Source organism: Lagenorhynchus albirostris, chromosome 20 (genome assembly GCF_949774975.1).
Source record: "Lagenorhynchus albirostris chromosome 20, mLagAlb1.1, whole genome shotgun sequence".
In the NCBI taxonomy this organism is placed as follows: domain Eukaryota; kingdom Metazoa; phylum Chordata; class Mammalia; order Artiodactyla; family Delphinidae; genus Lagenorhynchus; species Lagenorhynchus albirostris.
The window spans coordinates 44,139,033-44,163,214 of record NC_083114.1 but is presented as its reverse complement, the minus strand read 5'-3'; the positions used below and the strand labels follow the sequence as shown (position 1 = coordinate 44,163,214).

Below are 24,182 nucleotides of genomic sequence, written 5' to 3'. Positions count from 1 at the left end.
CTGTGGCTCCCATTTCTCCCTCTCTTTGTTAGTTGTAACTAGAAAGGCAGGGCAGGGCAGGAAAAATCCCCGGAACTTTAAATGGCCTCTCCGGGCTTCCCTGCTGCGGGTCCGAGGCTGGGAGTCGCCCCAAGGGCGGGGGTGTGCGGGGGCCCTTCCCCACCAGCTGCCGCCTCGTTCGCCAGCTTTTCCTTTGGCGTTCTATTTAAAAATGCGGCCTTAAGAACACGATTTATTCCGGTTTAAAAAAAAAAAAACCCAAACAAACTCTTGCTCTCGCCTTGAACTTCTCTTCACTGCAAAAGGCCTTTCTCTGGCCGAAACACACATCTTGCGCGTTTCACGGTGTGTATCACAACTCTGATTGTTTAGTGAGATGGTTATTTGTTTCATTTATTTATTATTTTTGTTGCTTGTAAATTGAGGTCACTTACGTTTTCAGATCTAGTCTCCCTCAGGCGGACGTGTTTTTTTTTTTTTTTTAAACTAAAGAGGAAGAGACATTTATTTGCTTTTAAGTGAGTTTGGGGGGCCTGTTTTCCGGCTGACTGTCTTTTGATTCTCAGCAAATAATTTGATTGTTTTCCATAGGATAAACAGCCTTACCCCCATGCTTTACTTAAAAATCCTTTTGTTTTCCGTTGTCGGGATCCCAGTGTGGTTTTTTTTGGAGAAACACGTTACTTAACTCTTGCTTATTGATTGCCTCAGGGGAGAAGGGGTGACATGATGGCGCCACTTTAAATTGCTCTCTCCTTCTCCTCCGTTTTTCCCCCCTTTATTCTGGAGGTCACTGGAGCATTTTTCGTGACCTATTAATAAACTACTTGAGAATGTTAACAGTACAACTAATAGGGCTAGAGTTTGGTACCTTAAGGGTCGGGAGACCCGAATCCCGAGGTCCCCAAAGTTCCGAGAAATCTTCCTAGTCCTCCTGCCTCGCCTCCCTCCCCTCCATTCACAATCCTGGTGTTGCCATCTCCTTTGTCACGTGGCTAGCAATCATTGTGTTTTTTTGTTTGTTTTGGGGTGTGTTTATATTTTTAAATTGTAGCCCAGAAGAACTTCTCTCCTCTCCATTAGAGAGATCAAAACGTTTTAGTTTTTTTAGTTTTAAAATCGGACATTTATAATAAACGATAAAATTACATAATCTTTGCCTTGCATAATCATGATATAGTTATAGGTTGTTACTGAACTTCGTTTCTAAAGCACTTTCAAGTATGGAAAGTAGAACATTGGAATATGTTTTACATTTCTCAGAATAGTCTGTAGTATTTTCCCTGCTTTTTGGGCCCTTTAAAGAAACCACTATTTACAAGGGCTTAAGTGGGTGTGTTTTCCCCTCCCCCCTTCTACAGGCTATACTTAGTTCTTTTTCTAGCATACTGTCTGACCAATTTAGAAATTTTCAATTGTCTACATGCCTGTCATTGAAAACTATTTTTCTTTTCTCGCAACAATAGTGCACACTTTTGAGTAATAATTGTTTTCTACCTGAAGGTATTTCATTATGTTTCTGTTACGTTTTTGATCCAGAGAATTTTTACTACTAATCCTATAGATTTAGAAGAATGTTTTTCTATTATGTTTCTTCATATCAGTTTTCCCCGTAGTTGGGTAAATTCCTATTTTATAAAATACCGAATACATTTCTGTGTTGTTTCTACAGAGCTTACTAACCGCGTTTCCAATTTGAAAAAAGATCTGTCGTGTGTTTAAAAAATTTCAAAAAGTCAATATGAAATATAGTGATTCTTGTGTGCATTGATTCGTTTCCTCTACAATGTATATTTTCAATGGTTTTGGGCCATTTTCTTTGCTAACAGTTACATCATGTCATGTGATATGTGCAGTGTGATGTGTAGTTCTAAAAATAAGGCAAGGTAAAAATGCTCATCTCTTGGGAATCTAAAAAATGTATTATAAATGTGGGATAACTATCCTCAGTCATGGAATTCTGATTTCGATTTCCGCTAGGTTTATCATACAAAGTATGCATTCCTTTGACCTTTAGCATATTTGATGTATTTGTTAGTGATCTCATGATTTGAGGTGGTCAATTTTTAATTTTCAAGTGTGTACCACTTGGAGGGAAACATAGATGTGACAAAGATTCTTAACATCTGTATTGTGGTAAAGATGATTGGTCTCTGATGACTGCCTTATTTAAGTATATGAAAAGTATTTTTGATTTACATCTGTAGACAGTTAAGAGTGATCAATTAAGTATTGATAGAGCCTTGAGGTATGGTGGGGTTTTGGTCCTTTTATCTTTGTGAATCTACTTAAGTGAGGTATTTAGAAGTGTTGCTGCATCTTTCTTGAAAGGCTTATTCAGAATTTTAGTGTTTGACTTTTGTGCTTTACCAAAGTGAGATGTTAAATCTTTGTATGATTTTCTTCCTGCCTACACACGTTATTCCTATGGTTAAACCTGCAGAGCACACGTTGATTGTTAGGTGACTTATCATTATCCTGTTGAGGAAAATTCTGGAAGCTAGAAAATGAGTAAGCCTTAGTTCTCTTTTAACTTTTATCAAGGTGAGAGGAAAGGAAAATAACTATTTTTTTCTTCTTCAAACACTGCCAGTACCTTTCCATTTCTAGTCATGCTACACTGTAACCAGTGTCTCTACTACTCTGGATTTTATTGGATTGATCACAGATTTTAATTGTATTTTAAAGTGAGTAACAAGTTATAGATTTGTTTTGTTTGATATAACCTGACTCATGTAATCTGTAAACATAGGGCCATTGTGGTTGATGATGCTGATTTGAGAGGGTATTTTAGTATTGAGTGGTTCTAATTAGGAACTTTTTTGAGTAAAGCTTAGTTACCTTGTTACAGTACTAGAAAAGCAATTTTAAAATGTGAAAAACGTTACTAATCCATGTTGGATTTTCTAAATAATAGTCATTGAAAGTACTGTGTTTAAAGAATATTGCTTATTCCTCTTATATTGAGTCATCTTCCTTGGGCGGGGGGTTTGGTAGGGGTTATTTTTTTCTTCTTGGCGAGATCATTAGACACAGAAATTAAGTGATTTCCTTCCTGGAGAGAGAGAGACTTTTTTTTTTTAATTAATTGGGGTTTTTTTGGTTTTTTTTTTTTTTAACCCCAAACATCTTTCCATCCCCTTGAGTTTGGAAAGGAGGAACTAGTGCAGACTAAGTATGTGGTCTTCGGTTGATTGCCCCAGAGCAAATCTCATTATTGAGTGGTTTATTTAGAGTTTCAAAGCACCTTTTCTTTGCCCTCTTTCTCTATTTTAAGTAAGTTTCTGCCTTGATTGGTTAGATTGTTCTGGGTCTCAGGAAGCATATTTTACATTAGTGCCTTTTTACTTGATCACTTTATAAAAAAGTACAGATGCAGGTGACTCAAATAAAATGGCCCCAAACACCTGGCCTTTTTACTGTGACAGTGCAGAGTACTTGGACCACATCCTTTCCCTAAAAAGGACTTTAGCTATTTCTTGGAAATCTATATTAAGTCTGGATTTTGAGTCTTCATGTTGCTTCTGAAGATGTATGTTTAAATTATAGTTTCTATCATAATAAATTGCATATTAGCCTCTGGGCATACTAAAAGCTGTGCAAAAATATTCCTGCCGGAGTGTGATAATTCATGACACAAAACAAGACGCTTTCATCAGTACTTCCCATTCCCTGAAATGTGAGATCAAAACTCAGTGAACCGCAGTAATGCTTAGAAAAGACAATATGAATTTAAAAAGACAAATATTACACTGTGATAGAGGTCACCAATATTTGAAGGTCACAAGAAGAGATAAGAAAGAAAGTGGTGTCCTTGGGTGTCACTTGCAGATTGTGGAGAGAATTGTGGCTCATAGGAAAAGACCAGTATATATGATTGGGAGGGTCACTATTATTTATTAGTTCGGTTATCATTTGTTCCTGCATTATGCCCTGTGCCTGCCTTTTAGGATGTAGGGTAAAATGTATAGGAGAAAATAAACTGATAGGTATGATTTACCAAAAAGCTTGGCCTCCAAAAAGAACTGAAGTAGATGTTTTTTTTCTTTGTGTGTTAAGCTTTTCTTGTCTTTAATCAAACAAAAGTAAAAGCAAAAATGTAGGGTGTGAGGAAACTGACTTCAAAGTAGAGAGCACAGTTCATATTTATGAATGAAAAACAAACTTGGGTAGTCTGAAAGAAAAACTTAAGGATTGTATACGAAGATTTTAAACCATTATGTCAAAGAGAGGCTCTTCAAGGTAGATACCTTTTAAATTTTTGTTTATCTGTTGGGTAGTGGTCTCTGGCAATGGATAGCTGCTTAATAAATGTTACCTTCTGCAAGCCTTGCTTTTCTAAGATTTTAAACTAGCTCTATAAAATTGTAACATTTGAATGCCCTAGCCCACTAGGGAATTATTTAGCTATATATTTTATTGTTGTTGACTGTAAACTTTCCTTTTTTTCCTCCAGTTCTAACTTTTTAAAAATACAGTTTCTCCCCAAGCTTTTGAGAGTGAGGAAATGTAAGGTGGAGGTAAATTCAGTGCAGTTTTATCTAAATGTTATCAAAAACTCTGGTTCTTGTTACTTGAACCAGGAATCCCAAATGAGATCTCACTCTGAATTTTAAGTACAGCAGATTCTGCCCTTGTTTGGAAAAAAGTTGCTTGAGTGGCATCAAACTTAATAGAGTCCCTCAGCTTTTAATTTCTTTATATATGTATATATTTTTTCAATACATTTATTTATTTATTTTTGGCTGTGTTGGGTCTTCGTTGCTGCGCGTGGGTTTCCTCTAGTTGCGGAGAAGCAGGGGCTACTCTTTGTTGTGGTGCGCTGGCTTCTCATTGCGGTGGCTTCTCTGGTTGTGGAGTATGGGCTCTAGGCACGCGGGCTTCAGTAGTTGTGGCTCACCGGCTTTAGAGTGCAGGCTCAGTAGTTGTGGCGTCCGGGCTTAGTTACTCCACGGTATGTGGGATCTTCCAGGACCAGGGATCGAACCCGTGTTCCCTGTATTGGCAGGCGGATTCTTGAGCACTGTGCCACCAGGGAAGTCCCTTAATTTCTTTTTAAAAAGGGAGCAGCTTAGGGTCAGACCTGCTTAAATTCAGTTGGAGGGGAAGTGTTTGGGAATAAAAAAGATGAATTACAATTTTGTTGTTAGGGCAGTAAACCAAAAATTGCTAAAAACTGATATCTAGGCTTTCCCTTGCTATTTGGCCTTTGTGACTGCTTACTAGCACCTCCACTGGAGGGTATGATGAAGGGATAGAGGCGAAAAGCTAATTAGTTTAGCTTCTGAGGTTTGCTAGCATTAGAGGCTTTGCAGAAAACTGGTCTGATAAGTTGAACTGTCAGGAAAGTTTCGTTAAACTGCTCATATATTGCCATGGAGAACTGAGGATGTTTGAAGACTTTAAGCATATTTCAGAAGATAATGGATTGCTGTTTTTTTGTAGTTAATCTTTAATTCAGTATTCTAAAGGGATAGGTTGATTCAGTGAGATCCCTCGACTTTGGTCAGGTACCCCCTCCTCATCCCCTACCCCCCCCAACCTAAGAAGAACTTGTTTGCTTTTGAATTGCTTGAACCCTTCAAGAAATCTTCGATTTTAGTATTGTTCAGAAATACTTGTATTATTAGAGTTTGCTAGGAGGAGGTGAGATAAAAATACATTTTTCCTTCTTTGTTTTTTGTGAGGTAAACTGGAAGGAAACTTGAATGCAGTGATAGAATAGAAATAGGATAAACATGAATAAATTATTTTGATATGTAGTTATCCTTCAAAACAATTTTTTTTTTTAAATGCAAACATGATCTTACCTGTTTCGTAGCTTGGTCTTTTTTTTTTTTTTGCGGTACGCAGGCCTCTCACTGTTGTGGCCTCTCCCGTTGCGGAGCACAGGCTCCGGACGCGCAGGCTCAGCGGCCATGGCTCACGGGCCCTGCCGCTCCGCGGCATGTGGGATCCTCCCAGACCGGGTCACGAACCCGTGTCCCCTGCAGCGGCAGGCGGACTCTCAACCACTGCGCCATCTGGGAAGCCCCGTAGCTTGGTCTTTTTTTTCACTTAGTTATATATCATAGAGATTTTTCACATCAACATATAAACAGTTTTTTTTTTTTCCCCCCGGTACGCGGGCCTCTCACTGTTGTGGCCTCTCCCGTTGCGGAGCACAGGCTCCGGACGCGCAGGATCAGCGGCCATGTCTCACGGGCCCAGCTGCTCTGCGGCATGTGGGATCTTCCCAGACCGGGGCACGAACCCATGTCCCCTGCATCGGCAGGCGGACTCTCATCCACTGCGTCACCAGGGAAGCCCTAAACAGTTTTTTTTTTTAATAGCTGCATAATATTCTATTGTATCTTTTAAGTTTAGTTTTTTTTTTGTACTACAATTCTTTAGTAAAAGAACTGTCTTCAGCAGAATTGTGCATATATTCTTATGTATCTGTGAGAATATTTCTGTTGGATAGGTTCATAAAAGTGCAGTTACTAGGTAGAAGTCTGAGTAGTTGCATTTAAAATTTTGATAGGTATTGCCTTCAAAAGGCTTATGTAGCCAAATTTAGTAGTTTAAAAGTAACTTAAAAAAAAAGTAACTTAAAAAGTTTGTCAGTCTGAGTGCATGTGCTTGGCAATGTAAATGACTGGAACTTGAGGTAGTTGAAGCCTGTCCTAGATTCTGTTGGTTCCTGCTTCTTTTTTAAAAAAATTATTTATTTTATTTATATTTATTTTTGGCTGTGTTGGGTCTTCGTTGCTGAGTGTGGACTTTCTCTAGTTGCAGCCAGTGGGGGCTACTCTTCCTTGCGGTGCGCGGGCGTCTCACTGCAGTGGCTTCTCTTGTTGCGGAGCACAGGCTCTAGGTGCGTGGGCTTCAGTAGTTGTGGCACGCGGGCTCTAGAGCACAGGCTCAGTAGTTGTGGCACATGGCCTTAGTTGCTCCGCGGCATGTGGGATCTTTCCGGGCCAGGGACCGAACCCGTGTCCCCTGCATTGGCAGGCGGATTCTCAACCACTGAGCCACCAGGGAAGCCCCGTTCCTGCTTACTGTTAGATTGTTTTTACCTTATGATCAGACACCCCCATTAACTTTATAATGAATCTCCATCTGATGCATTCAGCATAGACTACTCAGGTTAGCTAACATGTATTGGTCCACTCTCTGCCAGATGCAGTGCTACATGTAAGGATAGAGATAAAACAAGCCATAACCTTCCTTTTAAGAAATACACAGTCGGGATTGGGGCGGGAGGGCGACAAAACTAGGTGTTTATGTTCCATTATGAGCTGTTGCCCAGGGTGTCATGGGAGTGCATATTAGACCCTAGAGTGGAAGGGACCTCTAACTTCACCTGGAATGAATGGGGAATAGTTTAAAGAGCATGTGATCTTGAGCTAAAACTTGAAAAGCAAAGGTGCCAAGGGTATGGAAGAATCTGGAACTATAAGATTCAGGTGGCTAAGGTGGGGACAGGTTGGAGATGAGGCTGAGTGTAAAAGGGGGGCAGATAAATGTTGTGTGGAAGTTTGAGTTCATCCTTACCCTAGAGTCACTGAAGGATTTTAAGCAGGAGCACAACATGGTTGGAGTTATGTTCCCTCTCTTCTTCCCTTTTTTCCTCCTGCTTTCTAGTAATCATTTTGGTAGTGGGTACTAGGTTGAAGGCTTGCTGAGACAGGAAGAAAGAACAGTTGGGAGATTACAACTGTCTGGATTACTGTAATACGTAAGAGGTTCTGAACTAAGGCAATGGTATTAAGGATGCAATGAATGTGCCTGTCATTCTATATTGAATCCTCCCTATTTAGCCTTCAGTAGTCAGTCAGAATGTCATCTCTTTCTGAAGCCTTGCTTGATCCCTTCAGGAAAAACAGTGCTTTATCATCTGGGTTTACCTTCACGCCTAATTTCTATCTTTTTATCTTTGGCATTGATGACACTGCTATAATTCTTGGTGTCTCCAGCATTAGACCATGAACTCCTATAGCCTTCCTATTATTCTATCTGGTATTAGTATATGTTTAAGTATTAGTATATGTTTAAGTAAGATGTCTATCAGATGGTAAATCAGTGATTGGGATCGGGATTCATTCACATGGGGCATGTTGAGGGGCAGGAACTGGTTTTGGATTTGGTGTTGGGGATAGGGATGTTGGAAGTAGCTGTATGGGCGATACTGGACCCTCCTTATTCTTTAGGTTTCAACTTAGATGTTTTTGCCCCGGGAAGCCTTTTGTGACCCCACCCACTCTCAGCCTGTGTGAGGGTCCCCCCAGGATTCCCTGATCACAGTGAGTGTCTGTCTTTACGTGGGGCTTTGAATGCTGTAGGCATTTTAATAAAATGTCTGTTGGAGATAATCAGTTGGTATTTCTCATTGACTTTCCCATAAAGACTAAAATTCAAAAACCTCATGTCTAGCAGTTAAGCTCCTTCCAGTTTAGACCTAGCATTGTATATAGTGGTAACACAACATTGTAATTCAACTATACTTCAATTAAAAAAAAAAAGAAAGCATGGGCCTTACAGTTAGAGATTTGAATCGGAATCCTGTCTCTGCAGCTTGGTAGTTGTGTGAGCTTGGGCATGTTACTTAACTTCTGAGCACCAGTTTCCTTATCTATAAAATGAGAATAAGAGTACATACTCGTCTTATAATGTTATTGTGATGACTAAATGAGGATGTGTATGTAAAACATTTAGCACGGTGACTGACGCAGTAAAAGGTCAATTAATGTTAGTGAACATTAGAGCATTTAGTAAATGTTAGTGAACGTTAGAGCAATCATAATAATAACCTATTCTCCAGCCAGAGCTATGATTCCCTTAGTAATTATAAAACCTAAGAAGCCCTGCCCTGTTGGCATAGAAAGTGTTAGGGACTGGGGTGGTGAGGTCCACATTGTTTCTTTGCTTTATAATAAAAATTTTGCTGCCCACTCCCTGTTGTATTCCATAACAAATCCACATTTGTAAAAGAAATAAAAAAAAACTTTCCAGTGTGTTCCATAATGTAGCTTTTGATACTTCATCACAAAGCACTGTATAGCTGCTTTTTCCCTCTCTTTCTTGAGAAGCTGCACATGTACCACTTGGTGCATCCAAGTTCTGTGGATCATCTCCCAAATCCTTCCCTATTATTTTGTTTAATTTTTTTTTTTTTTTGGCGGTACGCGGGCCTCTCACTGTCGCGGCCTCTCCCGTTGCGAAGCACAGGCTCCGGACACGCAGGCCCAGCGGCCATGGCTCACGGACCCAGCTGCTCCGCGGCATGTGGGATCTTCCCGGACCGGGGCACAAACCCGTGTCCCCTGCATCGGCAGGCGGACTGTCAATCACTGCGCCACCAGGGAAGCCCGTGTCAGTTTCTTGATTAGAATTTCCTCATCTTTCTCTGCTTAGCACAATCTTATACGTGAAAGCGTACCTCTAGGTCTGTTTTGACTACTCTAGCCCTGTCAGTAAGTACTCACAATGCTTACTATGTACCAAGCCCTAACTAGATAAAGTTAGTGAGCATGCAAAGAGGGATGTTAAGGAACTTCCCCTGTCTCGGAAATAGAATAAATTAATATTAATAAATTGACAACTAGGGAACATTCAGATGATTTTAATTGAGTGATGGCTTTAAGTGCGTTGTACAATTTAAGCAGGAAGAAAGTGATGTGAATCTGAATAGTCTGGAAAAGTTGTTGTGGAGATGCTGTGTATTGAAGGATTAAGTTTTGGGCTTAAAGGGTAGAAGGACCTTCCAGGTAGAGGCAGCAGCATAGGCAAAGATTATGGAGTTGAATCTGGGGGCAGGGAGTTCTAGGTCTAAGCCACCTGATGCACTTGCTTTGAACCTTCCAGGTAGAGGCAGCAACATAGGCAAAGATTATGGAGTTGAATCTGGGGGTAGGGAGTTCTAGGTCTAAGCCAACTGATGCACTTGCTTTGATATTGTTTTAAGTTTCATCTCAGAGAATTTGGACTCATGAGAAAGGTACTAGGAGTTATTCTAGAGTAGAGAAGAGAGGCGATAAAAAAGAATGGATTACGGAATGGATTAGAGGACTGAGGCATCAGTCAGGAAGCTGTTACGATAATTTAGATGTGAGCTCATGCAGACGCGGGCTGGGTTTGGGTTGGCACTGTTAGGAAAGGAGAGGATACCCCAAAACTGAACAGCCCCCCCTGCCACCTGTACAGCTTTATGAGAAATAAATGAGAGATTTTTATCATAAAGGAGCTGAAATTATGAAGGAAAAGACAGCCTTCTCTCTTAAGAGCCTTTACCTTTTCGGTTTATGTCACTTATTTGGCCCTTCTGCAGACTTTGGGCCCTTCCAAAGCCTGGAGGAGACTTCGACCATTCCACTGTGGTGAACACCTTGGTTGAGATTCTTGTTGCATCCTATCTGGATTATTGCAGTAGCTTCTTCATTGGTCTTTGACTTTTTACTTTCTTTTAATCTGTCTTACCCAACTGGTCTCTCTGAAGCACAGTTCTCATGTGTCACTCCCCATTAGAAAAACCTTTAATGACTTTCTGCTGCCTTTAAGTCTGAGTAAAGGCTGGCTATTGAAGGTTGTCCATTAATGATCTGGCTTCAAACTTCCTTTTCACCTATTTCTATAGTGTTTTCTCTGTTACAATATGCTTTATATTTCAAGCAAATTGATTATTTCTTTCACCCTCCAGGATATCCTATGTTTTCCCACAGTTTTGCCTTTTCCCGTGCCTTTTCCTCTCACTAGAATGCCACATTACCCTTCTTTTACCCCAGCCTTCTACATAATGAAATTTTAGCTAATTTTCAGGTTTCAGCTGAAATTTTGATAACTTCACAGACACTTCCCTAACCATCCTTCCTCTGCCTATTTCTTTCTTTGTTTTGTGCAGAGTAATGAGGTGATGGTGGGAAGAGGTTAGTAGAAGCCACATTATGGACAAGCTTCTTGTCCCCCATTTGATTTTTGCTTCTGTTTTCAGTGAAAGTGCGGTTGTTGGCCACCCAAATGGCCAAACACTTCCCTTTGGGTCCCGGCAGCTTATCAACATTTTTGCAAGGTGGATGCTGCCAGTTTATTCTTGTGTAACTGGAGTCCTGTCTTGGGAAGTTACAAGGAATAATAAGGCGTGGTTCTCACTTGCAGGTGTGGAGTTAGTTTTGACTTGCACTATTTGAAGCAGCCAGATATGTGTGCTTTCTGGAAATCTGTATATACAGAAATATATATATACATGTACAGACATCTGTAGCTATAGAGATAATCTATCTCTAGACAGTGGTTCTCAATTGGGGGTTGTGATTTTGCCCCCTGGGAGACATTTGTCATTTCTGGAGGCATTTTTGGTTGTCATAATTTATAGGAGAGGAGAGTGCTGCTGGCATCTAGTGCGTGTAGAGGCCAGGGATGTTGCTAAACCGCCTGCAGTGCACAGGAGAGATCCCCTTCCTCCACAACGAAAAATAATTTGGCACAAGTCAGTAGTGCTGATGTTGAGGAGCTCTGTCCTAGGGGTGTACTTCGGCTTCCCAGTGCTGCTTGTGTTAGGTGGAAGTTTGTTCTTGAATCTGTATTGCAGTTTATAATAATAGAATCATAAGCACAGGAAGGGACCCTAGAGGTCGCATATTTGGACTTTATTCTAACTTGTATCCCTCAGAACAGTGTTCTGCAAGATATTGATAGGTGTAATGGAAAAAAGATGTTTATTTGTTAAAGCTGCAAATATTTGAGTATTCAGTATAATGAAGTGTGTTGTGAATCTTCATCAAGGAAGTTTCTCCTAAATGTGTTTGCCTGCTGAACCCATTTGACATCTTCCAGTCTCCAAAATGCTTCCTTGGAACTGGGAAGGAAACTGTTATTACCTAGCCCAAACTTTTATAGCCTTTTAAAGGACTTTGATAAGATAGCCCTTGTTTTTGTCTCTTCAGACTTACTGCTGAATCTTAATTTATGTCAGTGACAGCAGGTACATTAGCTCCATCTTTTTTTTTTTTGGTCAGATTGTGGTTTATTAGATGAACTAAAAAGTTGGAATATTTTAGGTTCCTTTATTCTGAATGTACCATATAACTTTACTATCTGTCCCCACCAGTGAATTGGAAATTGTAATCCCAGCCCGAAACCTACCACCCAGGTTGTTATGAGGATTAGTAAGTAATTATAGCTTTTAATGCTTTGTATTCTTTGGAGAAAGATGATTTATCATAAACTGTTTTTGTAAAACTGCTTAAGTCTGACAGTTTTTCTCTGCTCTGAATTGTTGAGTAGTGATGTTTTTTGGGATTCAAGTGGGATGGGAATCGTTTCAATCAACATTTTGCTCATTATGTTAAATTTAAGAAAGATATTTTGCCTTATTCACATTTTTTGGATCTTTAAGAATTTGCATTATTTTTGCTTGCTTCCCTTTTATTATATAAGCAATACATGTTTATGGTGGAAACATTACATAAGCCAGAAAATAAAAGACAAAAGAATCTTATCACCTACATTTTAAAAGAGAAATGAGGTCATAGTATGTGTTTTATTTTTTAACACCTTTTTTTTTCATCTCACATTTTTTCTTTTCAGTAATATTTGCTTTTTGTCTATAGGTTATAATAACAATGCAAATAATGGGTGCTTGTGCCAGGCACTAGGTTAAGTAATTGAAAGTATTTTGTTTAATCATCACAGCAGCCTTCTGAGGTCAGCTCTGTTTCTTGCAGACGAGGAAATTGAGGGAACAGAATAGTTAAATAATTTAAATACAGGTGGAGCCAGGATGTGAACCTGGACCGGCTCCCCTTATCTGTGAATGTCTTTGGGAGTAATATTGCATCTCAGCACAGCGTTTCAAGTCAATGAAGGGAGAGGGGTGTAGTTTTTAATATGTATATTTTTAACAGCAGTTTTGGTGTAGAAAGATAAAGATTTAGGAGTTAGGAATGGAATTTCTTCTGAAGACTTCACTTTTCCCCTTCCCTATTTATTGAGACAATTGTTTTAGTAACTACTCTTTGCAATGCATCCTATGGGGATATTGAGACCAAGGACGGAGTGTAAGCAAAATAAATTCGCTTTTGAGGTGTATGTGATTAATGTCAAGTTCTCGGACTGCTTGCGGAGGGTCAGAGAAATCTTGAAACAGATGGGATTTGAGTCAGCGGGTTTTTCTTTAAGTTGTGAATTTTTAAGAACTGAATAATTCTGAAATAACTTTGGTATGTTTACTGCTTAAGTACCTCTGTGGTGTGAAGTTAATTACACCCCTCTTTTTACCTGAACTGTGTGAACATGAGTTTTCGTCAGTAAGTTTTGTGGAAGCTGTGTAACATCTGTGCCCTTGCTTGAGTCCCCAGAGGGAGGCTGTTTCCTGCTATTTCTGAGACTTAACTGTAGTGCTTTGGGGTAGTAGGCTACATCTACTCTCATATGCTGTATTAATCATCTGGCACTGATAATGTGCCTCCTTGCATTGCCAGTATCAACTGTATATTGATATCAGTGCGAAAGAGGATATTGAGTTGATGGGAAAGATCAGATAGTGATTTTTGTTTATGGGAGAAAATACCTTTTATAAAATTGACTTGAGGTATTTTGAATAAAGAACTTACATTGGTTCATCTGTCAATTCAGCCAGTGTAACATAACTATTTTTTATTACATTAGGAATTATTTTTAAATTTAAAATCAGAAATAGGAAAAGTGGATGTAGAACAGTCACACAGAATGCCATATGCTAGAAAGTCCATGAGGATAAAACTCTGTAATCCCCAGAAGATCTAGTTTAATGAATATAGGATGTTTGTTAAAGTTATTATAAGCTTAGAGTGAGAAAATTTTGGCAATTACATAGAGCACTAGTCAAATTTGACCTATAAGTGTATTGGTATTTGTACGGATGTTTTCTCAGTCATTTACTTAAATATTTCGATACTAACGATTTGAATTGCCATACTATGAAGAATCTTAGTGTAGTACTACAGGGCTTAACGTCCTATGTTGATTGTTATCTAAAGATAAAATGTTTGACCAAATTGGAAGTTGCTGTCATTTTTTTTTTTTTTTTTGAGGGAGGAGGAGGTTGCGTTTAGTTCAGTGATTCATAAACTTTTTGGTTCCAAGGCCTCTTTTCACTTTTAAAAAATGTTGAAAACCACAGAGAACTTTTATGGGTTATTATCAGTAGTTGATTAGAAACTTCGAGAAATTCAAAGAATAATTATTTACGGGGAACTCCCTGGTGGTCCAGTGGGTAGGACTCCGCGCTTTTACTGCCGAGGGCGCAGGTTCAGTCCCTGGTTGGGGAACTAAGATCCCACAAACCACGCAGTGTGGCCAAATTAAAAAAAAAAAAAAAATTTACGAATTCATTTAAAAATAACAAACCTATTACATATTATGAAAATAACTTTTTACCAGAACAAAAAAAAAATTAGGTGTGAATAGCATTATTTTCCAGTTTTGCAAATCTTCCTTATGTCTGGCTTAATAGAAAACAGCTGGGTTCTCCTATCTGCTTCTGCATTCATTCTATCGTGATATGTTGTTTTGGAATTATATAAAGAAAATCTGACCTTGTACAGATGTGTAGTTTGGAAAAGAGAGGAGTATTTAAATAGCCTTTTAAAGTGTGGCTATCCTTTGATACTGTACTCAAACTTGGCAAGTAGTAGTTTCATAAAGGTTAGCTGCACTATGGAATCTAAAGCTGTTTCAGTGAGTTTTTCCTACTCTGTCACATTAATCCATTGGCTTGTCTTGCACTTACTTTACCCATGCACTCGTTTCTAACGATCTTGGTCATTTGGTCATTCACTGAGTTATGCAGATCTTCCAAAGGTTGACACATTTCATTATGTGGTATCAAATTCTCATTCACTAATATCAGCAGTAGTCTACTTAATCAAGACTTCAGTATTGGGGAAATATTCAAGCTCATGGTGGTGGATACACGTTTTCAAAATACTTATTTTTGCTTGAAAACTCAGATTTTCTCATTGGCAACAAACATCATCATTGGATTTCCTTGAAGTGACAGGTTCACTTTGTTCATTTTCAACAAAATGTCTGCTAACTATTCAAGTCTGAATAATCATAGTTTGTCAGTTGTTCTGCCAAGTAAAAATAGTGTTCTGTGAAGGGAAGCTTCTAGTTCAGCTTGTAACTCAGTTGTACTAGTGCTTTTTCTCAGATTTCTTAAAGCAGCAGAAGTGCTTTATGTCTACTTTCCCTTTCATTGCACAGAATATTTGTATACCTATATATATATACACACACACTGAAGACTCGAGTGGAGATTTTATAAAGTTCATTATTTTCATATTTTCACCAAGGACATCAAAGGTCAGTGGTACTAACCTATTTATTGATTTATTTTTAAATGCATAGAGAATACAGTGACCAGTGGTTATTAGTAGTTTGGTGCCTTTGCCCTGAATTGTGCAAAGGTACCAGTAGTTTTGCTCAGACTTGTTTTTGCACCCTTACTGCGAATGTCAGCACTATGAAAAAAGGCAAATAATGTTTAATATTATTACGAAAATGCTTTGATCTTGTGGACCTCTGAAATGGTCTTCGAGTTCTCAAGAAGTCCATAGGCCACACTTTAGGAACAGCTGGCTTAGTTCTTTGCATAGATTTCCTTTTACTCTCAGACCAGATAAATCAAAGGGGATAAAGAAGTGGCAAATGGCTGAGGTTTTTAGCTTGGGTTACTAAATGAAAGCAATACCATTACCTGAGATAATAGAAATGGGTAAGGAGTAAAAAGAAAGTCAGTTTTGAGTTTCAGGGGGCTTGAGGAACATAGAGGTGGGGATGTTGATTAGTGCAGCTGAGCATGTTTTTCTGAGTGCTAGGAGGCCTTACCATGTTGCTATAGTGGTTGTTGCCAAGGAAGTGAGTTGAGAGAGAAGAGGGCAGAAGAATGGACCTTGTTGTCAAGGACGTCTGGAAAGGAGAATTTCAAGAAGAGTGGGGTGGTCAGCACTACCTAAGGCTTCAGAGAAGTCAGATAGAATGCGGACTGAGGCTTGAGCATTGGATTTGATGATGAGATTACTGGTGACCTTTGCCAGAGCAGTAGGGGTAGAAGCCAGATTATAGAAGAGTGAGAAGTGCAGAGGCAGCTATTTATAACTTTTTTTTTTTTTTTGTGGTACGCGGGCCTCTCACTGTTGTGGCCTCTCCCGTTGCGGAGCACAGGCTCTGGACGCGCAGGCTCAGCGGCCATGGCTCACGCGCCCAGCTGCCCCGCGGCATGTGGGATCCTCCTGGACCAGGGCACGAACCCATGTCCCCTGCATCGGCAGGCGGACTCTCAACCACTGCGCCACCAGGGAAGCCCTATAACTATTATTTCAAGAAGCTTTCGGGTAAAGGAAAGAGACACATCAGTTGGGCAGTTAATTTGAGAGGTGGGCCATACTGAGGACAGCAAAAGAAAAGAAAATTGATGAAGTGAACTGGTAACACAGGTGTGATACAATTAAGCTTTTAGTATAATCTGTCTTGCAGAGAAGTGGGAAGCTGACGAACATTGGATCCTTTGGCCAGAAAAATGTACAAACCTGTGACAATTGGCATAGAAACTTTGGTAGGGATGAGGAGTTCCTTACTAATTCTTTTCTGTTTAATTACTGGGTGCTTAGTTTGATACATTTGCTTTAAATTCACTAATTTCAAGAAGTTTTAAAGATATTTTTTAGATGCAGATGATTTAACTTTAACAGTCTGTGGCTACTTTCAATTTATGGTAACAAGTGACAAAAAAGGATGGAATTCTTTCTCTTGTGCAGGGATTGTGGCCCTGCCCCAACACATCTCCCCTTTTGGTTTAAGTGTTTTTCTTCTGGAGGCAGAGTTTGGTTAACAGCCTCAAGTAATGTTTGTATTAAAAACATGTGTGTTGTTTTCTAACGTGCTTGTATTTCTAACTTCCTTTTCTTCTTTCTCTTCTAGTCTGTTCTCTGGGGAGGCGGTAAGGGGCTGTGGAGCTGGCCTCGGCACCGGGAGAGGCTGGACTTCCTGTCTCTCTGTGCTGAATGGCTGCGATGGCGCCCGCTCTCACTGACGCAGCAGCTGAAGCACACCATATCCGGTTCAAACTGGCTCCCCCATCCTCCACTTTGTCCCCTGGCAGTGCCGAAAATAACGGCAACGCCAACATCCTTATTGCTGCCAACGGAACCAAAAGAAAAGCCATTGCTGCAGAGGACCCCAGTCTAGACTTCCGAAATAATCCTAACAAGGAAGACTTGGGAAAGCTGCAACCACTGGTGGCATCTTATCTTTGCTCCGATGTAACATCTGTTCCCTCAAAGGAATCGTTGAAATTGCAAGGTGTCTTCAGCAAGCAGACAGTACTTAAATCTCATCCTCTCTTATCTCAGTCCTATGAACTCCGAGCTGAGCTGTTGGGGAGACAGCCAGTTTTGGAGTTTTCCTTAGAAAATCTTAGAACCATGAATACAAGTGGTCAGACAGCTCTGCCACAAGCACCTGTAAATGGGTTGGCGAAGAAATTGACTAAAAGTTCAACACATTCTGATCACGACAATTCCAGTCCCCTTAATGGGGGAAAACGAGCTCTCACGTCATCTTCTCTTCAGGGGGGTGAAGTGGTGGCATCTGAATCTGGGGGCTTGAAAGGGGGTATGACCAATTGCACTCTTCCACATAGAAGCCTTGATGTAGAACACACAACGATATTTAGCAATAATAGCACTGCAAACAAATCTTCTGTAAATTCCATGGAACAGCCGCCGGCACTTCAAGGAAGCAGTAGGTTATCACCTGACACAGACTCCAGTTCTAACTTGGGGGGTGTCAAATTAGAGGGTAAAAAGTCTCCCCTGTCTTCCATTCTTTTCAGTGCTTTAGATTCCGACACAAGGATAACAGCTTTACTACGGCGGCAGGCTGATATTGAGAGCCGTGCCCGCAGGTTACAGAAGCGCTTACAGGTTGTGCAAGCCAAGCAGGTGGAGAGGCATATACAGCATCAGCTGGGTGGATTTTTAGAGAAAACCTTGAGCAAACTGCCAAACTTGGAATCCTTGAAGCCCCGGAGCCAGTTGATGCTAACTCGAAAGGCTGAAGCTGCATTGAGAAAAGCTGCCAGTGAGACCGCCACTTCAGAGGGACTTAGCAACTTCCTGAAAAGTGATTCGATTTCAGAAGAATTGGACAGATTTACAGCCAGTGGTATAGCTAACTTGAGGTGCAGTGAACGAGCATTTGATTCAGACGTCACTGACAGTAGTTCAGGGGGAGAGTCTGATATTGAAGAAGAAGAACTGACCAGAGCTGATCCTGAGCAGCGCCACTTACCCCTGTGAGTAGAATCATGCATAATGTCATTCTTGGGAAATGTTTGGACAAGAGAGAAAGAGTTGGTGAATTCCCATCATGGGAAGAATGGGCTTCTTTGTATATAGGTGCCTAGATTTCTTTCGTTTGTCTTTTTCCTAATTTTAGGTAGGTGGATGCATGTATACCTGCTAGTGAAGAAATGGAAGGTATATTTGGTACAGCGTTTGTGTTGCTGTAGGGTAAAAGCTGTTAATTTCCCATTGAAATCTTACTAAGAAAAAACTGGAAGACTTCCAATTTGTAAAAGTGTACCCATCCTTTCAGAGTGAATAATTAGGTTTCTTTTGAAACTATATGTAGGATGTTTTTGTAAGTTTATAAGGCTTGACTTCACATTTTGTTGTTTCTAGTAAGTGGGGCCAAAAGTTTAGTTGACCTAGTTAAGTTTGCTGGAATTTATAGTTGCTTCTAATTGAGCTTTCAGCAGAGAATGTACCCAGTCTTTAATTTTAACACTTGAGATTTCCGTATGTTTTAAGGACTAATAATCAGAAAATGCTTCAGAATATTTTATAGGTTGCCTCCAAGCACAGTCTGCTTTCACAACCTCATTCTCTCCCTAAAAGAAACCATCTTTATCAGATTTGGATTTTATTTTCTCTCAGTTAAGTAAAATGTATTGACATATTTGGGATAAATTTGTACTGGATTTTCAAAATCTGTTGGTTTGAGGAAAATTATTCATAAGCTTTGTGTGGCACTTTAGATGGACCTGGTTGAGCCAGAGGTGCTTTACTCTTGTTCTTCCCTCCTGACCCTGCATTCTGCTCCTGACAGATAAGGAAGTAAAATATATCTCCTTAAAGATAGATCAATGTACATTTATCGAGACTTATGAGAGAGTAAACAGAGTAGTTGGAAAACAAGGGCAGGGGAGTTGACTAGTAGATCCTCTTTCATTTCCTTTTTGGGTAGGGATGTTGTAAAGGTTGGATTACTAGAGAAGGCTGAAATAGGTGGATATGTTGGAATAATTGGCTTTCCCTTGCCTGAAATAAAAAGGTGACTAAGGTTTTCACTGGAGAATTCGTTGAGACAGCTATGCTTTTAAGCATAAGTAAATTTCCTTTTTTTTTTTTTCAGTTTTGTTTATGTTATTCACATGGATAACACTGTATCCGAGTATGAAATTTTGTTTTTTGTTTCTATTTTGAGTGAAAAAATCTGGATAATTTTGCTGTATTTTTTCCTCATAGACCAAGTTCCATTACCATTTGTTAGTTTACTGTGCTCAAGAGTCCATTTCTATATTCAGGTCTAAAGCAAATAAATTTCAGAGCCTTGCTACTGCTGTAACATAGTTACCGTTCCTTAAATGGATTAGTAGCTTAAATCAGCTTGCCAGTATTTGTGGCATTATCCCCACTGACTTTGCTGCGTAAACCACTGTTTTAAGAAATCTTGGTTAACAGTTGAATATTTTGTGTTTAAAAGTAATTTTGTGTAACATACTGTAGTTGAAACATTTTAAGTTTCCTGTACTTATTTTGTGTATTTGATGAAGAAAAACACCTAGACTCTATAAGCGTAATCTTTTCAGGATACATTGTATTGGAAACATTTCTGAGTTTTGGTAATGTTGTGGGTAACTGTTCCAACCCGGTGAAATCAAAATACCTAAGAGAGAACTTTTTTTATTTCATGGGGTAAGTCTAGTGATTTGAAAAGACCTCTTAGTCCATTTCACTTCGTTTCACCACTTCTCACATAATGGTTTGTTGATTGATAGGGTGTGAATTATAAGGACAACTGAGGGATCATTTTAGGAAACTTTTTGGGATCAGTTTAATCCTCTTACAATGAAATCAACTAAATAATGCTTTAAAAAGTTGAGTTTCCATCTTCAGATCATATTAAAGTAAGGACAATTTGGACACTAAAAGTACTGTCAAATAAATATACTTTTTGCATATTATGATATATATGAACTTATTGACAAAACCACCAGTAAAGTGTAAATACTTTTAAGTTCTTGTTAAGCAAGGTTACCCAATTGACTCCTAAGGCTAGTATTTAGCCAGGTGTTTGTTGACCTTCTGAGTATTTTAAAGATTTTCAGCAATTGGCCAGTGAGAGTGGACGCATTGCTTTGATTAAAAAAGAAAAAAAACCGGGAGGTTCTCTGGATGCTGAGAAGCCTTTTCTTTGTGATTTAATAGTCCCTCCCAAATCTTATAACCAGATTTATAATTCTTGAGTCCTGGAATAAGAAGTTAGTTAACTCTTCAGGAGCTTGACCCAGCTGGTGAATTTCAACTTTTTACCTCTTACAGTAGCCTGTCTAGTATTTCACTCCTTTGCTGAAGTACTGTCAGAGATAGTCAGTAGATTTAGTCTGAGCAGCCATAATGAAAATATTTAGTAGAGAAGACTGTTGAAATGAATTGTTTTTAAATGATGTTGCTTAAATTACAAGTGGATGGTTTTCTGAAAATTACAAGCTTTCACCAAGAATTCATGTGTGTTTTTCCTTATTTCCTATGTTCCAAGAGGAAAATCAATGATTCATTGTAAATCCTAGGCACATGCTAGCAGTAGCAGAATGATTGGTTTTATATGTTGTTGAGAATTTTGTGTTTATCATTTTACAGTTAGTAAATTCTAATATTGCTGGATGAGACATGTTTAGAGAAGTTCTTTCCTTTTCCTTGTTTTTTTTTTTTTTGGTTAACTGATTTTATGTTTAATTTAAAACTGTTATACCTTTTTATTTTAAGTTCTTTTTGGAAAATTATCCAATAATGTTATATTTGTATGTCTTCCTGTCTTGGTACATGTAACTACTACTTTGGAAAATCTGCACTACATTGAGTTTGACCTATATCGTTGTTTAGTAACATCACTGTGGAATGAGCAGGAATTTAAACATCATCTTAAAAATTTTTTTTTTTATTTGAAGTATAAATACTTTGATTTACAATGTTTTGTTAATTTCTGGTTAACACCAAAGTGATTCAGTTATACATATATCTACGTATATTCTTTTTCATATATTTTTCCGTATGGTGTATTACAGGGTATTGAATATAGTTCGCTGTGCTATACAGTAGGATCTTGTTTATCTATTTTATATATAGTAGTTTGTATCTGCTAATTGCAAACTCCTAATTTATCCCTCCCCCACCCCCTTTTCCCTTTGGTAATCATAAGTTTGTTTTCTATGCCTGTGAGTCTGTTTCTATGCCTGTGAGTCTGTTTCTGAACCCAAATAAGTTCATTTGGGTCATGTTTTAGATTCCACATGTAAGTGGTATCATATGGTATTTGTCTTTTTCTGATTTACTTAACTTAGTATGATAATCTCGAGGTCCATCCATGTTGCTGCAAATGGCATTTCATTCCTTTTTTTTGGCTTTTTTTTTTGATTGGAGTGTAGTTACTTTACAATATTGTGTTAGTTTATACTGTACAGCAAAGTGAATCAGCTTTACGTATAGATGTATCCCCTCTTTTGGATTTCCTTCTCATTTAGGTCACCGGAGAGCATTGAGTAGAGTTCCCTGTGCTATACCATTCTTTTTAAAAACGTCATCTTCTTGATCGAGGGACTAGAAAGGAAGCTGTATGTTTCAATAAATACCTCAGTGTTTAATTCTTAATTGTAGAAGTATGAATAGAAGCATTTATTGATAGTTATCTCGTGTTTATAACAAGAACTGTTGAGTGTGTGCTTGTGCGCCCACACTCTCTTCTTCACTTTAGTTTTTCTTTGTATTCCTCCTTCTCATTTCTAAGAGTTTCGTTCTGCTATTTTGTAAGGAATTCCTGGACCTATACCTAGTTTTGCTGAATTTAGTTTTCATTGTCTTACTCTTGTGCTTGTAAACTTTTATAGTAAGTACCTGTAAAGAAAAAATTCTTTTCCAGCTATTCTCTTAAATGTATTCTTAGATCATCAGTGTTCTGAGTACCTGGATAGTTTGTAGACCTCTTTTCCCTTAAAAACAAAAAACCAAAAACCAAAAAACTCTGTAAACTGTTACCATAGGCTTATCTTGAAGGTTAGAATAAAAATAATTCCATAAAACATTTTGTTAGTGACTACAGAAATATATGTTGTTTTATATGTAAAATACATCTTTATGTTACACAATGCCTTCTTTATAAGGACTTCAGGGCAAAGATATGCAACCAAGAATAATTGTATTTTTTCCTAAGCTTTTAAGTCTGTTTTTATTACCTGGCTGTTATAATTTGTGTTGTTCACTAGGTCTCCATTTTCCTGTTGGCTTTTTGGAAGTTTAGAGCCAAATTTATAGGACTTACTGTTGTACTTGTTTTTTAAGCCTCATTCTTGGCTTCGTTTTGTTCTCCCTGTTCTTGTTTTATTTTCATGTTTTTATTTTTTTAAATTTATTCTAACCTATGTTTTATTTGTCTGATAGCCTCCTGAAGTCTGTTCCAGATCAGGGTTGAGTAAAAATAAACTAGATGCTCAGTTTAGTGACACTAAAGAAGTTATTTGAATTTTGATTGTCTTGATTGCGGTGACTTTTATATGTTTCTGGGGAATTTCACCCTTTTGGAGTTGTTCATGAAGACTTAAGGGTATAATGAATGACTAGTGTGTTTGTTGATTTTGCTTTTTAGTTACTGTGGAATGTTTTGTGTTATAGCTCATACTTGAATTTATTAAGTATTCACAGATGATGTTGCCAAAGGTGGCAGTCTACTTGATTTGTCCTTATTTTCCTATTCCTTGTCCTTTCACAGAATGATGGAGTGAGAGGTCTATTAGCTGGAAACCTAACATCTAACCCTTCTTTGCTACAGACTAGCTATAGGGCTAATCATGTTACCACTTTTTCTAATATAAATGAGGAAATTGATCTCTAGGGCTTAAACTACTTTGAATTGTGACAGCTCTGTCTTTAACATTGACGGAGCTATTCTCAGCACCATTTTTTTGCATTTGGGGAGTCTGAGGCAAAGTTCCCTGTAAGTCACTGGTGTACCTCGAAACAAAATGGCTTTCTTGACTTGTGACTTAGAGCTCTGATTCTTTTACTACCTTAGGTCCCCTTTCCGCCCCATAATCCATTAAAATGATCATTGTGGATCTCACTGGGTGTGATACATATGTGGGAATAATTCCATCATGTTCTTAGAGAAGTTACTTCAGAGCTGAGTAGACTTTCACTTGTCAGACATCTTGTTCTAATTTAATCTAATCATCTTTGATTATGTTTTTTTTTTCTTTTTCTGCTAGCCTGCATATTGACATCCAGTGGCAGAAATAGGAGCTTCTGTATTTTCTCCGTCTTCTCCCCCCCACCCCCCACCCCCCGCCTTTTTTCTGAGAAGTTATGTAGGTAGTGAGAATTATTCTTGGTGCTTCTTGTATGATTCTGAAGGAAGGAAGTTAGGCAGCAGGAATTTGGGGGTTACCCGTTTGCTGCAGATCTAGTTGCTCCAAATATTTTCTGTTGCCTTGGGATTGGTGTTTTCATTCTTTAAAATTGAGTGAAGGGGCTTCCCTGGTGCCGCAGTGGTTGGGAGTCCGCCTGCTGATGCAGGGGACACGGGTACTTGCCCCGGTCCGGGAGGATCCCACGTGCCGCGGAGCGGCTGGGCCTGTGAGCTGTGGCCGCTGGGCCTGCGCGTCTGGAGCCTGTGCTCTGCGGCGGGAGAGGCCACAGCAGTGAGAGGCCCGTGTACCGCAAAAAAAAAAAAAAAATTTGAGTGAAGTACAGTTGACCCTTGAACAACAATGGGGTTAGGGGTGCCCACCGTCTCTGCAGTTGAACATCCACGGCCCTCTGTATCCATGAATTCAACCAACCACAGATCGTATTAAATGTTGCAAGAAATCTGTGTCTAAATGGATGTGC

At 39.0% G+C, this 24,182-nt stretch overlaps 1 protein-coding gene across 4 annotated transcripts in view; it reads left to right on the top strand.

Annotated features, from left to right (window-relative positions):
- Positions 1–24,182, top strand: part of KANSL1 (KAT8 regulatory NSL complex subunit 1) — a 169,919-nt gene that overhangs the window by 27,802 nt on the left and 117,935 nt on the right. For all 4 annotated transcript variants that reach the window (XM_060133502.1, XM_060133503.1, XM_060133500.1 and 1 more), the window contains one exon: positions 16,939–18,313. In XM_060133502.1, coding sequence (XP_059989485.1) covers positions 17,022–18,313 — 1,292 coding nt within the window. In that variant the 5' untranslated portion in view covers positions 16,939–17,021. The remainder of the gene's footprint in view (positions 1–16,938; positions 18,314–24,182) is intronic.